Source organism: the organism of the source record quoted next, unplaced genomic scaffold (genome assembly GCF_019419815.1).
Source record: "Pyrus x bretschneideri cultivar Hongxiangsu unplaced genomic scaffold, Pyrus_bretschneideri_v1 Contig16, whole genome shotgun sequence".
Classification (NCBI taxonomy): Eukaryota; Viridiplantae; Streptophyta; class Magnoliopsida; order Rosales; family Rosaceae; genus Pyrus; species Pyrus x bretschneideri.
In genome coordinates, this window is record NW_025999457.1 from 1,240,256 (window position 1) to 1,256,499 (window position 16,244).

At 35.2% G+C, this 16,244-nt stretch overlaps 2 protein-coding genes and 1 non-coding gene across 6 annotated transcripts; 2 read left to right on the forward strand and 1 right to left on the reverse strand.

The window, feature by feature from the left end:
• Window positions 1–839: 839 nt before the first annotated feature.
• LOC103951156 (ABC transporter I family member 10) lies at window positions 840–5,315 on the reverse strand. 3 transcript variants are annotated; one of them, XM_048580813.1, is made up of 9 exons: window positions 5,147–5,315; window positions 4,306–4,379; window positions 4,001–4,213; window positions 3,688–3,859; window positions 3,431–3,517; window positions 2,768–2,893; window positions 2,553–2,675; window positions 1,228–1,517; window positions 840–1,041 (listed from the first exon to the last, which is right to left on the reverse strand). In XM_048580813.1, the coding sequence occupies exons 3-8, from the start codon at window positions 4,072–4,074 to the stop codon at window positions 1,308–1,310; spliced, it is 792 nt and encodes a 263-aa protein (XP_048436770.1). In that variant the 5' UTR covers window positions 4,075–4,213; window positions 4,306–4,379; window positions 5,147–5,315; the 3' UTR covers window positions 840–1,041; window positions 1,228–1,307. The 3 variants fall into 3 exon arrangements, with proteins under 3 accessions (XP_048436770.1, XP_009360740.2, XP_018503912.2); XM_009362465.3 differs by lacking the exon at window positions 4,306–4,379; XM_018648396.2 differs by lacking the exon at window positions 4,306–4,379 and having other exon boundaries at window positions 5,105–5,315.
• A 1,944-nt stretch (window positions 5,316–7,259) lies between these two features.
• Window positions 7,260–12,881, forward strand: LOC103951158 (protein LAZ1 homolog 1). 2 transcript variants are annotated; one of them, XM_009362468.3, is made up of 10 exons: window positions 7,278–7,399; window positions 8,236–8,283; window positions 8,437–8,761; window positions 8,871–8,927; window positions 9,912–10,020; window positions 10,251–10,435; window positions 10,533–10,621; window positions 10,911–11,166; window positions 11,799–12,050; window positions 12,151–12,881. In XM_009362468.3, the coding sequence occupies exons 3-10, from the start codon at window positions 8,546–8,548 to the stop codon at window positions 12,445–12,447; spliced, it is 1,461 nt and encodes a 486-aa protein (XP_009360743.2). In that variant the 5' UTR covers window positions 7,278–7,399; window positions 8,236–8,283; window positions 8,437–8,545; the 3' UTR covers window positions 12,448–12,881. The 2 variants fall into 2 exon arrangements, with proteins under 2 accessions (XP_009360742.2, XP_009360743.2); XM_009362467.3 differs by lacking the exon at window positions 8,236–8,283 and having other exon boundaries at window positions 7,260–7,399.
• Window positions 12,882–13,644: 763 nt separating this feature from the next.
• Window positions 13,645–13,730, forward strand: LOC125475855. The gene has a single exon (XR_007257243.1). It is a non-coding gene; the product is annotated as a small nucleolar RNA Z221/R21b (small nucleolar RNA).
• The last annotated feature ends 2,514 nt before the right edge of the window (window positions 13,731–16,244 follow it).

Below are 16,244 nucleotides of genomic sequence, written 5' to 3' on the forward strand. Positions count from 1 at the left end.
CCGTGAGAATTGAATTAGATATAATTGAAAATTTATATAGAAAAATAGTTAGCATCTCTTGAAATCACTCTTTTATTCTTAACTTGGTAGTAGTGCTAAACATGTTACATCATGGTATAATTTTAATCATTATCCTTGAGATTTGAATTTAAATATAACAACAACAAAGTCTTTTCTCACTTATGAGATTGACTATATGAATCTTAAAACGCTCATGTGATCGATTTTAAATTTAAAAATAATTGAAAAGTCATATAGAAAAATCATTAGCATCTCTTGAAAAATATATTTGACATCGCTATTGGAAATGTAGACATAAATCAAATTTGTCCTCAAAAACGTTTTTCATTTATCTTTAGTAAAAGGAAAACACTTTATTCATAGTTTTACAACTCTAGAAACTGAATCAAATTGTACGTAACAAGCCAATAATTAAACTCTTTAGGGGAGATTATGAACCAACAAAAGATGCATCATTCACGGGCTACTTTAGCATTTAAAAAGTGAAGCATGTTGGGCAATCATCCAAAGTCTGGTGGAGGCTCACCCAACCAAATTTGGCAGCCTTCAACTAAAACATTGGAATGCTCTCTGTTCAGCAACGAGCAAAGTTCTTTTTGAATTACTATTGGTGGATGTCCAAACCAAAACTTCGACATCGAAAAGGACACGAGCGTAACACCTCGGGCGAAATATGCTAGCGTCAGTCGCGTGTAGGCATGACGCTAACCAATCCATTGATGATTGCGGGTCCTCAGCAAATCCCGCACTTGTCAAGGGATGTGCCACGAGTCTGTGATTTAGCACTTGATTGCACACACTGACCATCAAAGTAAAACTTGATACAGCAAAATAGGCTTAAATTCCAAATGATCCAAGCGTAACATACAGTCGAGCGTTCTTTATATGCAAATAATGCCAGTTTTACATGGTTATGTTACAAATAAAATAGGATTGCAGCCTTCTCAGACTCCGGAAAACCTGCCAAACGCAGAATCAGCAGTGTTGGTTTGCTCACAAATGCCTCTTCCCTCATCATTCCTGTAACATACATTACATAAACGACAGTGATCCCCTCTCCGCAGAAGAAAAAGAATAGAAACAAAATGATCTAGCCAGAGAACTAGGCTGACATAATGGCTTTTTATCACCAATCCACCTAAAAACTATTGGCCCTGTTAATTTAGCACACGATATACGGATATATCAATTGCATCAACTTGGTACCTGAACAACGGCATGCAGGTCATCAATGCAGTCCCTACAGTCAGACTTATTAGTTTTTCTGCAAAGAGTGGGATGATCTTTCAAGAATTGATTTCCTTGATATAAGCTGATTGCCTGGTCTTAATGAAATCCAATATGTCTGCTGCATTGCCATGCATTTTAACTCTCCCATCTTCCATATAGACAGCACCATCAGCATACTCAAGTTCCTCAAGACGATGGGTGACCCATAAAGCAGTAACATCTCCAGAGCTATCCAAACAGTTCCTAACTGCTTTGATCACCCCAATCTGGTTATAAAAGCCAAAACTTAATAACAGTGAAGTAAGGTGAAACAAAGAAATGGAATTTAGTTTTGTCCAGAAAGTGTTTATTTCGCCTAAAAACTATCTCAGAAACTCACACTCAGTATATGGAACTGGGAATAAGATGACTGATAACAGAAGTTAAATAGTAGATAATAAAAGCCATATGAAGGTACCCAATTGACTCTACAAGCAGTAGCTTATTGTCTGATTATGACCTTAAGCACCGTAATATGGAGATCGCTAAACCAAGACCAGATTCCAATAAGCCATGTCCTACCATCTGCCTTGGTGGTGGCTGTGTGTAAGCTATATGCTTATGAATTCACATTTAAGTTCTTTGGTCCATTTGGATGGAAGAATCTAAACTGAGAGATCTGAATTCAAGATTTTAGTTCAATTTTCTTTGTTGAAGGTTAGAAATACTAATTTCTTGTGTTAATAAAGTTCTCATGTAAATTGATTAAGAGAAGAAGAGATTTCAAATGCTCAAGAAAAACTTGTTAGTTCAAATCCCTCCATTTCTTAAATGATCAAATTTTTATGTAAATTTTATCAAAATAGAAATCAAAATTTTCAAAGTCCAAATTCACCGTTTTGCTTCACTTATGCTTCCCTCTTTAAATTACTTCTTTTCTATCTCCTCTCTACGAAACCCCGAAAGTTCTGGTTAGAGAAATAGATTTTCCTATCCCTCATGAAGATACACCAGTAATGGAGTTGTTCTCATGATTAATTTCAGGGGGCCGGAAATAGAGAAGACAATTTGTACAAAATCTACAAAAGCACTCATGATTTTATTTTAATTTTTTTCCTCTTCACAGAAGATTCCTGACATGTTCTTAGTCTAAAGAATTAAATGGGAGTAATGTTATCTTGCCAAACTTATGTTGCAAGCAGAATGCTTATGTTGACCTACAAATCTGGACCACACATTTTGGCAAAAATCAACCCGATCAATGGTCCAACATAGTTTGGCAAGAAAACATTTCCCATTTGGATAGATGGTAGAAAAAGTACCTGATCATTTTCATCCAAAAATGTTGTCAGCTCATCCAATAACAGAACTTTACATGCTTCTGCTAAAGCACCAGCAATGGCAACCCTTTGCTTCTGGCCACCACTGAGAGTCTGAACTGACCTCTAACGTGACAAGAGATAAAGTTGTGAACTTCTTGCTAAAATATTTGGTGGATGTTGTAGAAATATGTTAACTCATATTGTTTCTACGTTACCTGCATGAACTTCGACATGCTGACAGCATCCAAAGCTTTTGACACTCTAGATTTGACTTCATCAGGGGTCAGGTTAAACTTACCAAGGCCAAATGCTACATCTGCTTCAACTGTAGGCATCACTACCTGCAACATGAAAAGATTCTGACATTGGATATTCGCACAGACACCAGTAGTTATGTCCATAACCTTTACAGTAGTGAGATACCGTTAAAACTTGTTTTAGTATTCAATTCAACCTAAAATTTTCTTATTTTCTTGTCAATATCCCAGTCTCACTCAACATAGAGCTCTCACAGGCCAATCCACAGTTTGAAGTTATATAAGAATAGGCCTCCTAAGGAATTCATCTTCAAATCAAAATTATCAGTCAGGACTCCTCTTTCTAATAGGACAATTGATTCCTATCTTGATCGGTTTAGCGTCGCAGTAAACATCCTCTAACCTTGACGACCAAAAACCATGCCTGACAATCTTGAAACCTAAGCAGATATCCAACACTACAATTTCATTCTCTAACATTTCAAAATCAAACTTCTGTACTGTTTTCTTTCTTGAAGCTCTCTACAACTCGAGAACATAATTTTTTTGATTTTGAAGTCACAAGGCCAGCAAAGTGAAACTAAAATTTAAAGCATAGAATCCATCATGATAAAAATGAACCTGATGATCAGGATTTTGAAAAACAAAACTCCTAGGCCTCTTCACATGCACACTTCCAATTGTTGGATTCAAGAGACCAGCCAAAATCTGCAAATTTCAGAACAATATAGAAGAAATGAACTATTATTCCTTTTTTTAATTCCATATTGAGAACCAAAATTTTAGCATACAAACTTAAAGGAACCATGAGAAACAACATCAAACCAAATAACAAATATCCTTCAAGAAAGAAAAAGTATGCCGGGAATTTTATATACCTTCAAGAGGGTAGATTTCCCGCACCCGTTGGGTCCAAGAAGCATCCAAAACTGCCCTGAAGGTATGCGCAGAGAGCAATCTCTAAGAATTGGTAATGTTTTACCTTGCCTCATCGCAACCGAGTAGCTCAGGTTGCGACCTTCAATAGCAATGCTCTCAGTTACATTGGTCCTGAATAGAAGGAGGGACACATACACATAAGAAAATTTACCAAACTGAATTAACTTCAACAAGCAAAACAGGTATTGGAAAATAGTGCATAAAAGATGTTTGAAGAAAGTTACAGCTGAAAAGATATCGTGTTGTACGAACCTGGTGCGAGGAGTGGAATACAGAGGAGAGACAAAAGGCTTAGAGGGATGCATGAGTATTGAGGGATTCATCATTTTATGACTTCAAGAGGTTTGTGCCTGACGTAGAAGAGCTAGGAGGGCGCTGCTCTTGTCTGTATGAGTGATACTAGCTTCAGTTGCTAGCACAGGCACGGGAGTAGTCTATGGCTTCTCATTTCTCCTCTCTTACAAGCTGCGTAACCAACTAGAGTGTAAGGGTGAAAATCGTTTTGCAGGTAGAATTAAAGTCAAAGAAAAAAAATAGGAAAAGACTGCAAAGAGAACTGTGACACTGGTATATTCTGTGTTTGGAAATCCTTTGTTCGTTGGGAGAATTTGAGACGTGCATTTTCTGTTGCCTATGAGAATACAAGGTAACAAGAAAATGAGTCGGTTGTTCTACCACAAACGGGATTAGTGATTGTAAACACAAAATGTTAATGCTTAGTCTTGAAACTTACTCTACATGACAAGTATATGTTGTCTTTGTTGAAAGGGTGCATTTTCGCTCACCACCCTACTTATTACCATTGGACGAGTTCAAATTTTGAGATTTGTGTCTATCCACTATACACATCTTGAAATTTAAACTCATCCAATCCAATGGTGATAAATAGGGCATTGAGCATTACTATCACTTGAGGGTCTTGAGAAAAAATATTTCCATGTTGAGATGTAAAAGTAGCTTAATTTTGACTTCTGATATAGACAAGGAGTGTTAAATTTGTATATATAATCTGAAAATTGGAAAGGGAACTAAGAACAAAGTAGTGCCATTTACTTGTAAGAAGCTGCATTTTCAACGACTAAATTTCAAATGGTAAGGTTTATGCAAGGCTTTCTAGTTTTTGTTTCTATTATTTAGTTTTCTTTAGTTTAGGACATGTACGATTGCAAAGGGTAAATCGAATAAGAAGAAGAGGAAGGAGATTGAAATCCCTAAAACCCAATACTTAATAGAGTTGTAAAGCGTAATCAAGCCAAATCTAAACCTCAACTATCTAAATTGAACTGATATTCCAATAACCCAGCAAATTAACACCAACAAATCAAAAGGAATCAACAATGGCAGAGCATTCGGTACCGAGTAGGAAACCAAAAAACGGCGGAGCAAATGAAATATCACCTCCTTCCGCCACTGTGAAGCATGAGCCACTTCTTCTTCTTCTTCTTCAGCTTAGAGACAGAGTGCCAAACAGTGACAGATGAAGGTGTTCTATGGCTCTTGCGTTTTTATTTTATTTTGCACTGACAGATGAACTAAGGTGTTCTAACTTTGCATGAGGATTGAGGATTTCGGATTTCGTGATCCCGATCGTTTATCATCATATATTATATGAAAATAAATTATTTAAAATTTAAAATTTAAAATTTAAAATTAAATATAAATAGTATCTAATAAAAATTAATCTACATAATATACGATAAATGGTCACGATCATGGAATTTTCGAAACCTCAAAAAAAGAATCCAACAAAGATCCTTTTCCCTAATCTAAATCCTATTTTAATTTTCAGTTTTTTATTTATTTATCTAAACTACGTCCTATTTATTTATTTAGATCTTATTCTAATCATCTAATTAAAATTGAATGTAAATAAAAGGATGTAGTTATTATTAAAATTGAAAATTAAAATTGAAGAGAGTAAGAGAGAACCTAGGAGTAAGGAGAGAGGGAGAGAGGTTGTTTTTTATTTTTTATTATTTTAAATTAGAGATAATAAAATTATATATAGGTAAGGTTTAAAAAAAATAACAAAATTTTGTTTTGTAAAATTACGTTACAATCTTTAACTTTTTTGTTGTAATAGAACACAAAGATATATTTTCATCCTCATTTGATTGGTAAAGAAAATTTCATTAATGTAGTTTTAGATATTATGTTTATTTTGGAAATAATAGTAGGTAGAGAAATAAGATTTTAGTTTTTAAGCTTTTTACAGTAGGAGTAATTATATGTAGGTAGAAAAACAGGACTGCAATATTTTTACTCACCTACTTTAGAGTAATAAGCAAAAATACACAAATAGAAAACTAAAAAAAATGATGAATTATAATCCCATACATTTTTCCCACTTATTTAGACTAACCATCTGTTTTTTATTACAAAATTTAATTAAGATGCTTTGATTAATGAACCAGGATCCTCCTCGGATCCATTTCCTAGGGATCCTATGGATCACGCAATCGTGTCCGTTCATCGTATATCGTGCGATCATTAATCATTTAAAATTTAAAATTTAAAATTCAAATATAAATAGTACCTAACGAAAATTAACCGTATGATATACGATAAACGGATAGGATTGCGTGATCCTAGGGAATGGATCCGGCGAGGATCCTGGTTCTTGATTAATTGTCAACTCAACAGATAATTTGCTACAAGATAAAAATTTTAAATTCGTGACTTATTAGAATTTAACTAATTCTTCATTATCATTTAAAAGGTAATTTTTTACTTATTATTTTTATATTTAATTAGTCTCTTATTTAAAAAAATGTCAATAATACTTCTATAAGAAAACTTTACTAATTTGTTAAAAATTTACGTATAGGTATATAAAAAGTATATTTAATACTCATGATATATTTGAAAGTAGACATATCGACTTTTAAAACATTTAAGTTTAAAAAGTATCAAAAAAACAATACGTAACAAAAATGTAAATGTATATCATAAATTAAGTGTACCAATATTTTAGAAAATGTTAATTAAATTCTTAAAAAAAAAAAAAAGATATTTAATGAACGAAATTGAACACGAGCCACATATATCAAAACGCAAACAAAAAAGGGTTGTGCTATCCATACACCTCTTTTTACTTCTTACATACCCTTTGTAATTTATGTCCTTTGATTTTTTTTAATTCATCCGATCCGACAATTAAAAACTTAAAACACATAGAATAAGTAAAAATGAGTACCTGAATATCTCATTCCACAAAAAAATGTCTTGAACCGAGGCAGTGTAGAACTGACGTGGACACCGGAGTGAGATCTTGCCACGTGCACTTGCTTGCGTGGAAATAAAGTTACCCTTTCCTAATTCGACGTCATACATCTAAAACCACAGCGAATGAGCTTTCTCGTAGGACGACAACCCGAAAGCCGCACGATCATACCCCACTGCCAGATGTAACGCTGCCACGGTCAGATGTAAATCCGTCGCAAAAATTTAGGTCACTGCCCTGTGAAGCTTAGTCGTGTTTCTTTATTTAATATTAAATTAAAAATAAAAAATTAACTCTACGATGGTCTTCCCCAACCAGCCGAAGCAAAAGGGAAAACGTCTTCTTTCCGGACGAATTATAATTTTCCTTGCGATTTTCGCGGAAAGTAATTTCACTGTCAAATTTTCCCGGGAAAACCCCAAGCACAGGTTCGTATGCAATCCCACCTATCAGTTTCCTTTTCAGAAATCTTTTCTATTCCTTTTTTCGTCTTCATGAATTATGACTGTTTCTGGTCCGTATTCAATTCTTTCGCAAAAGGTTAAGATTTTTCTCTGTGATGGAAGTTTTAGGGTTTATCCTTTGATTTTTAGTGACGAATGTGAATTAATTGCTGTTGCTTTTTTGTATTCTGCTTCTGGAAGTTAGAGCTTTTGGTGATGGAAATAAATTTGTTGCTAAATTTGTCCGGCTGCTAAGAAAATAAAGAAAAATAACTCTTATTTTTTGTACTAGAATGTTTTAATTTCACAGTCAATGGCAGATTAGTAGAATGTGTTACACTAGATAGGAAATAATACTCAATGGTTATTATTTGATACTGATTAGTGTACTAATCACTGTGTTTTGTGTTGATTTTATGTGTATTAGAGATCTAGTACTGTTTATTAATGATACAAATTATGAGTTCCGTAAGCGTTGATAAGGTGCAAGGTTTGTACTTTAAGCTTTGTAATTTTGGTGCAAGCGTTGATGACATCTAGGTATGGGCATTCGGTTGGTTGGATGAACCTGACCAGTTGAATCCAACCCGGATTAAACGCTGGCAGACAGACACTGGTTGTATTTGGGAAAAAGAGTTATATTTGTTTTTAACCCAAACTAAATGTTGGCAGATAGACGGGTTGAGGAACTCCAACCCTAGGACAACCCGCAGATATCATGTCTTTTGAAGCAAGCTATAGACTTTTGAATGTAGTGATTTGAAACTTATGAGTTCCTGACTATTTATCTTGTTTGGTTTTGCATGTTGCTTGTAATGAAGAGTTATGTTGATGGAAGACATTTAAGGGCATCTTTTGCTTTGATCACGGTATTATGTTAGAATTAGTATTATACATCTCTGTATGTTTCACCAGAAATATCACGAGTTAAAAGATCAGTATCTGTTATGATATTTGTTTTCTGACTGTTAAATAGTAGTGCTTGTACTTTTTACATTAATTAAAATGTTCCATTCTTGCAGATTTTCGTTTTCCCTGGATGCTTCTTCCTTATGTTCTCAAAGCCTAACCAAAACTATAAAGCACGTTCATTGGCTCAAGTTTAACCATATATTTTGAGACTCTAACTCAATGGGATGGAGGGGAATTTTATGTTCTTCCTTTTTCTTTATATCCCTAGTTGAGTCCTCGAGCAGATTAGGAGAAATGTGGTCACTCAACCTTGGTGCTGAATCATCAGCAGCTTTCAGCTGGCCAATCCTCAGTGCTAGCATTTTCGTACTTGTTGCTCTCTTTCTCTCCATGTACCTTATCTTCGAGCATTTAGCTGCATATAATCAGCCAGAGGTCTAATCTTTGTATTCCTCCTGAGAAATTTTATATTGCTTCTGTGTTTGAAGATAACTTTGATTCATCTTTTGTGACAATGTTTTCTTTTCTGTTTATCTATTTTCAGGAGCAGAAGTTTCTGATTGGTCTCATTTTGATGGTTCCTGTTTATGCATTGGAATCGGTATGACTGTACTTTTTGCTATCACTTTCCTCTGTTGTATGCTAGTTTTTCGCAATATTCTATATAAGTATAATTATTTATATTGCTACAAATCAACCTTTATATTAATATATTCAGAACAATTTGAGTTTTGTTGGGGGTGATGAAGTGCTTTTAGTTTACTGAGAATACGCATACTGTTCAAGGGTTGTTAAAAATGAAGCCATTTTACGACTTTACCCTTATCAATTAGTTAGAAAATAGTTACAAATTTAGTATGTAACGGAATAACAGTTCGTGGAATTCTTTTCAAGGAAAATACGCTTGGCACTAAGAGGTGTGACGTAGTTATTATTATAGATATGGAGCTCAAATGAATGCACATTCCTTTGGAATGTGTACTGGATTGAGTATTGGCAGGATCTTATTTGGAAGGCTACAACTTCAAATGGATGTATTGGAAGAAGTTGTGTTTGCTTGTGTGTTATGAAAGAAAAATTGTAGTGTGCCAGATATGTTGATAAGTATAGGGATTCAATTGCAACATATTAGTTCGGTAATGCCAACCTGTTCAAATGATAGAAAACAGAATTGAGATGTATTTCATGTCTTGTGCAAGATTATACTATTACCTCATTCGTAGAAGAGAGGGGGGGGGGGGGTTTGTTACTTGTTAAAACTGGAGATAATTTCGCAAAGTTTCTTAGAGGCAGGAATTGCCTTTTGACTGCAAATCCTAGAGTTATGACAGGCATAATATTTCTTCATAATTGGTCCTTTGTCTTCAATTCTTAAAGATATTCAATTTGCGAAGTCTGCTCTAGTTGTTGGAATTCTAATTGTTGGAAACTGTATTACAAAAGTAATATGTCGACATACAGTTGGTGTTTTTTCTTGGTATCTGTCTGCTTTTAGTCTTTGAGGTATCCAAACTGCTATTTTAATTAGTATTTACCATTTTGTGGATTAATTAGCTGTTGTGGGTATTTATGCTGTTTGCTGCAGTTTTTGTCACTGTTGGACTCAAATGCGGCCTTCAACTGCGAAGCAATTCGGGACTGCTATGAGGCTTTTGCACTATATTGTTTTGAGAGATACCTGATAGCCTGCTTAGGTATGTAACCGAAATGTGAATGCTGATTCCTCTGTGATTATTAATAATGAGATTAATCAGTATCTTTTTTCCTTAGGACTATTCTTTGCTCAGCACACATTAATGAAACTTTATATGTTGATAAGTAATCTTCCTAGTGATGAGAAAATAACCAAGTTTTTTTAACATGTTTAATAATGTAAACCTGAAATAATTTGCCTCCTTGTGGACATACATTTTTGTATGTGAAGGTGGTGAAGAGAGGACAATTGAATTTATGGAGAGTAAGAGCGTAGTCGATTCGAGCACACCTCTTTTGAAAGAAGCTTATGCTTATGGAGTTGTAGAGCATCCTTTCCCACTGAATTGCCTCATAGGAGACTGGCCTCTTGGCTCCACATTCTACCATGCTGTGAAAGTTGGCATCGTTCAGTATGTATGTACTCATTTTCCTGTTGAAAATTTATTTAAATTATTTGACTTCCTTGAAATTTTTCAGCCTTATTTGGTCATATTGAAACATTATTTTCCAGATGATAGTGAAATTGATCTGCGCTTTGCTAGCAATGATTCTTGAGACTTGTGGTGTTTATGGAGAAGGGAAATTTGACTGGAGATATGGGTAAGATATTTGTTTCTGTTTTATTTAGGTCTAAAATCTTGTTTGTCTGACCTTTACTAGTTGACAATTATTCCATGTCTTCTTAGATGACAGGTTGAGTATGCCTTATGTATTGATGCTTGATCCATACATGCGCACACTTCCACATACTTTCTTGAGCACATAAATGTTTGCACATACTTAGGATGATTCACAACTGTGATTTTTGTACAATCTTTTTTGTAGTGTTACACGTGTTTCTCTTGTAATGCTCATGTACACTGTTCTGAATTATTTTGTTTGCTTGCAGCTATCCGTACTTGGCAGTTGTTCTGAATTTTAGTCAGACATGGGCCCTATATTGCCTTGTACAGTTTTACTCCGTCATTAAAGACAAATTACAACCCATTAAACCCTTGGCGAAGTTTCTGACTTTCAAGTCAATTGTGTTCTTGACATGGTGGCAAGGTGTCGCTGTTGCATTTCTTTTCTCTATGGGTGCCTTCAAAGGGTCATTGGCTCAGGAGCTGAAAACTCGGATACAAGACTACATCATATGCATAGAGGTGCGTAATGAGAATGACTAACGACTAACCATTCAAGTGTGCTGTTGAATTGTATTACGTCCAATGTTGCAGGGCTTGAAGACCTAACATGTCCTTAACATTTGACATATTGATGAGTGAATTGAATTTGTTCTGAAACGAAGTAGGTTGGTTAATGAGTTGGACTAGTGTTTTGGATGGTCAGAAGAAACCTAGGATCTCATTGGAGATCAAGTTTATTCTAGATGGGTTGTTCTAATTTATTGTATTATTAATCAGGTTCAACTTTGAATTGTAATCGTACCATGTTTTATAAAGGAAAACAATGGAAAGTCACTCTCCTTGCTACTGTTAGTGTAAGCCACTGAAGTTCTTTAAAGAACTAGAGAAACAAAGGGTATCTTTCATAGTAAGATATAAAGAGTCTCTTGTATTTAAACCCTATATTTATTTGCGTATAGAGCCCTAAGCCCTAATTAAATAATTTATGACCTTCATGCATATAATAGTTTATGATACATGAGCCGAGCATTCTGAATAGGTCCTTCATGTACCTGTTTGTTGTAATTTTTTATTGATGTTCAATAGATAGAAGCTTTTAGCAAATAAGATCCTGAAATTCAACGGGTTTTGATTTCAAACTCGTTAAACAGATGGGTGTTGCTGCTGTAGTCCACCTGTATGTGTTTCCAGCTGTACCTTACAAACGTGGAGAAAGATGTGTTCGTAATGTTGCTGTGATGACTGACTATGCCTCACTGGGAGCACCTCCTGATCCAGAAGAGGTGCGTGATTGTGAAAGAACAACCAGAATGCATCTGGCAGTAGCACGGCATGATGAGAGAGAAAAGCGGCTGAATTTCCCCCAGAGTGTTCGTGATGTGATTTTTGGAAGTGGAGAAATTGTGAGTAATTAATCCTAACAGTGCATGCTTTTTCTGTATTTCATTTAAAACTCTTTTCTCGAATCAATGGTCACTCTGCTGTTCTAATTTGTTGTTTCAGATCGTTGATGACATGAAGTATACAGTTTCCCATGTGGTAGAACCAGTGGAAAGAGGAATTGCAAAGATAAACAAAACCTTGCATCAGATATCCGAGAATGTGAAACGCCACGAGGAGCAGAGGAAGAGCATCAAGGATGATACTTATCTTATCCCCTTGAACTCATGGAATAGAGAGTTTTCTGAAGTTCAGGACAATCTTGTTGGAGGTAGTGTCAGTGACAGTGGCATAGGCGGTGGTAGGAGGCAGCAGTCCCAGTCTAAAGCTTCAACGTCTCGGACTAGAGCATGGAGATGATGCCAACAACTGTACGTAAGACGAACACGAGTGAATTATAAATGTTGTGATTTCGGCGTGATTTTTAGACGACGTCGTTATACTTGCGCTGGCCGGAAGAGTTGGTGGTTTATGGAGGTAGCTCGTCAACAGGACTAACGACATTCATGAATTTCGGATCAAGAATGGATTGTTTCTTTGATCAGCGGTGGGGGGTACAGAATGATGGAGCGATGGATAGACATACTGACAGAGGTAATGCCATTTTGACTGTGTGAACGTATCTCCAAGCCACAAAACAATTTGAATACAACCTTTGAAAATAAAATTTGAATTTCGGTATAGAATGTGTTTATATTAGCACGTGTTATCGCTTTTTTGAGACAAACTAATCTTCTCTTTGTGAATTCGTTTGAAAGAAAGAAATCTTAAAAGTAATTTTGCACATAATACTTCACCGAGCGTAGTGGCATTTTATGATTCATATAGCCAACCTCACTTATGCATTGTGAATTTAGCGTTATTCTGTTCCTTTAGAACTCAATTTGTTCCACCAAAGTCCATGGAACTCAAATTTTGTCCCACGTCAAATCGGTGAAAAATCAATTTTGCCACGCGGCATTAAGGCTTGTTAAGTGGGGTCCATGTTGCATAAGGGAGAGAGTTTATAACCAGTATCTGACAAAAATTGATTGTACGATGTACGATGAACATATGTTATTGGAGGATCCGGCTAGGATCCTCTCTCATAAAATTCGATGTAATGTCTTGGTTTCAAAAAGAGAATCAACAAGGATGAAATAACTATATTATTATGCTCCAGTGTAAGAAAATTGTGAAACCAATCGAGTTCCGGAGAGAAAATGAGATTAAAACTGAGTTTTGAGCATTGCAAAAATGCTAAAAAAAAGCCTATCTGAAAAGCGAAAAAATAACCATGGGCCTTCTCTTCTCATCTCATCAGGCGGAAACGAAAACGAATGGGCTTTGCATCCCTCAGCTTAGCCTGATAGAAATATTAGGGTACATTTGTCTTTGCACCGTGCAAAATCGAGGGGCTGGCAGCTAGGGTTTCGCGCACATCTCTATAAATTACACCGCCGAAGGCCTCCGTAAAATAGTTCGTCCGTCGGGCGCTCTTTCTGTGTCTGTCTCTGCGAGTGAGCGAGTGAGTCTGCGGGTGTTTGTTTAGCATCGTATGCATTCGTGGGGAGGGAGGGGCGATGATGATCACCTGAGGAAGTCATGCACCACTCTGATGAATCTGTGCTGATAAATTTCTCATACCCAATTCTTCTGAGCCTCTCCTCTCCTCTCCTTTTTTCTGTTTTCTAATTTTGTTTTGTTTTTCAAGTTTCTCTATGAATCCAGATTTCAAATTAAAATTCACAAAAAAAAAAAAAAAGAATGATAGGGATTTGATGAGAGGGACCAAGTGATGGGATCTTTGGATCCAACCATGATGCGGACCGTACAGCTCTTTTGCTTTTGGGGATACAATTTTGGTGTCTGATGGTTCCTTCTAAATCTTCGATGTTCATATTTTTTTACTTTTAATTTTTTTTTTAATTAATTTTCTGGGATCATATTTTGCTTTTATTTGGGATTTTTGTATGAAGAAAAGCAAACCTATTTTTTTGGTCGGTTTTATTTTGGTTCTTGGAGTGTAGTAGGATTTAAATGGTTTCTGCTGACATTTTAATTCCAACTTAATTTCATAATTAAAACATAATCAAACGGGTAAAACCCACAAATTTTTTATATAGATTTGGATTGAATAACTGAAATCAAATTGGTGCAAAGTTTCTGGAGAATTGGAAGAATTTGTACGATTGGCAATTTCTCAAGTTTTGGAACCAAAAAATTGCGGAGCTCTCGTATATATAACAGTTAATTGGTTGTGGGTTTAGGGTCTTTTTGATCAAATTACACAAAGTTTCAAAATTAGCTTCTACAAAATTGAGGGTGTGCTTTAATTTCAACCATTCATTTTTCGTATATACGAGTTTCGGCCCTTGGTCTACAAAATACGACTGGCACCCGTGGGCCCCTTGACGACGAAAGAAGGATCTGTCCGGTGTGCGATTAAGGGCTGGTTTGGTATTACTGTGCTTTGAAAAAAGCTGTTTTTGCTGTGCTGTGAGAATAAGAATAAAGCAGCAGAGTGTTTGGTAAATTTTTTTGTAAAAGTGCTTTTGAAAAAAAAAGCAGTATTAGAGTGTTTGACAAACTTTTATGTAAAACAGATGTGAAAAAAAACCGGTTTTTCAAAGCTAGGTTTTGCAGTTTCTTGTTTTTGACTTTTTTTCATCCAAAACTGTGAAAAAAAGCTGAAGCTGAGTGTTTATCAAACACAAAAATAGCTCCTAACTTTTTTTTATAGCAGCTTTTTTCAAAATCACCTCAGTACCAAACCAGGTCTAAGTGTCGTGTAAAAATGACATCAACAAAATGGTTGTCCCTCGTCCAATCTGTAAACACAAATATTAACCCGTTTTCAAAAAAAAAAAAAAATATCAAGCTTCGTCTCCAACTAGTCTCTTTGGTTGTAAATGTATTAACCTACTAAATTAAAGGTACGTTGAATGAAGAAATTTTCAAACTATTACCATTAGAAGAGGACAGTAGATGAATTACTCTGAAGGAAACTTATCCATTTGGACCACTTCATTTTTTTATTAAAATGGTAGGATTAGAAATGGATGGATTCTCTTATCATCTCTTCGTTCACTCCAAATAAAAAATCATTAACGTATCTATTCCAATTTAATCATGTGTACCAGACATCCCTTCCAATAAGGGTTTAGATTATGGATAAACATTTTGTAATATTCAAGATAAACCGTTGACTAGGACAATAGTAAAGAAGGGTAACGAAATCAGCTATATCAGTTTTAGCTCGTTTGACTAGGATTCGAATGGAATAGATAATTCACTAAACCCAATGTATTTTGAAGGTAGATGAGAGGATTGGAATGATGCATTTTTTTTACGTGTAATCCATCTCCTACTTTTAAATTGGTCACAAAATTTTCATTTTTATTTTGATTGAAAATAATTGCTTATCCATTCCAGTCTAATCCTCTACGAGACCTAAAGATTCTTAAACCGTGAGGATAAGATTTGTTTGATGGGGCAGGCAATGCTAGGACGATGAGGTGTCTATCCATGTCATTTTAGTTTGGACAAGTCATTTGTTAAATGACAAATTTTGATTTTTGCATGTGTTCTCTTTTTAGTAGTTGTTGGTTTATAATAGGTGGTTAGTTGTTAAGCAGTTTTTTTTTTATAGAACTTGTTAGCCCATTTTCAACCGAGAGCTGGTCAGAGGACTCGTTTTAGTCCTCTGGTTCTCCAAGAAATTAATATTTTAATGAACAGTGCATGATCATATTTCTTACCATCTCCAACCGAGGGCCAGATGGCTCGTTTTAGCTTTGTTACAAAAAATCATCTCCAACTGAGGGCCAAACATAATTTATTATTTAAATTAAAAATTACAACTTAAATTTAAAAACTACAATACTTCTTAAATTTAAAATGCAAACTAATCATCATTTTCACTATTTTCATTATTTTCATCATCTTCATCATCCGCCATTATAGGAATATAGTCAGAGGTAAACAACTGCTGCCGGGTCATAATATCCTTTTTTTCCCTATCAAAATAGGCTTTACTCAATGGAATGTAATTCAAAGTGTTTCTTTCCATATTCTTATCATCCATTTCTTCTTGTATTTATCTGGCCCATTCTTCATGCCTATGGTTCCTTTCTTCCACGACAATGGCATTTTGCTCCGCCATTAAGCGCAATGAC

Bases quoted from the DNA above. Each gene is read 5' to 3' on its own strand.
- LOC103951158 (XM_009362467.3), top strand. From the start codon at position 8,546: ATGGGATGGAGGGGAATTTTATGTTCTTCCTTTTTCTTTATATCCCTA. The intron at 8,928-9,911 runs GTATGACTGTAC...TGTTTGCTGCAG, and splicing joins CTGTTTATGCATTGGAATCG to TTTTTGTCACTGTTGGACTC. The intron at 10,021-10,250 runs GTATGTAACCGA...TTGTATGTGAAG, and splicing joins ATACCTGATAGCCTGCTTAG to GTGGTGAAGAGAGGACAATT.
- LOC103951156 (XM_009362465.3), bottom strand. From the start codon at position 4,074: ATGATGAATCCCTCAATACTCATGCATCCCTCTAAGCCTTTTGTCTCT. The intron at 3,860-4,000 runs GTTCGTACAACA...CCTTCTATTCAG, and splicing joins TATTCCACTCCTCGCACCAG to GACCAATGTAACTGAGAGCA. The intron at 3,518-3,687 runs GTATATAAAATT...TGAAATTTGCAG, and splicing joins GGAAATCTACCCTCTTGAAG to ATTTTGGCTGGTCTCTTGAA.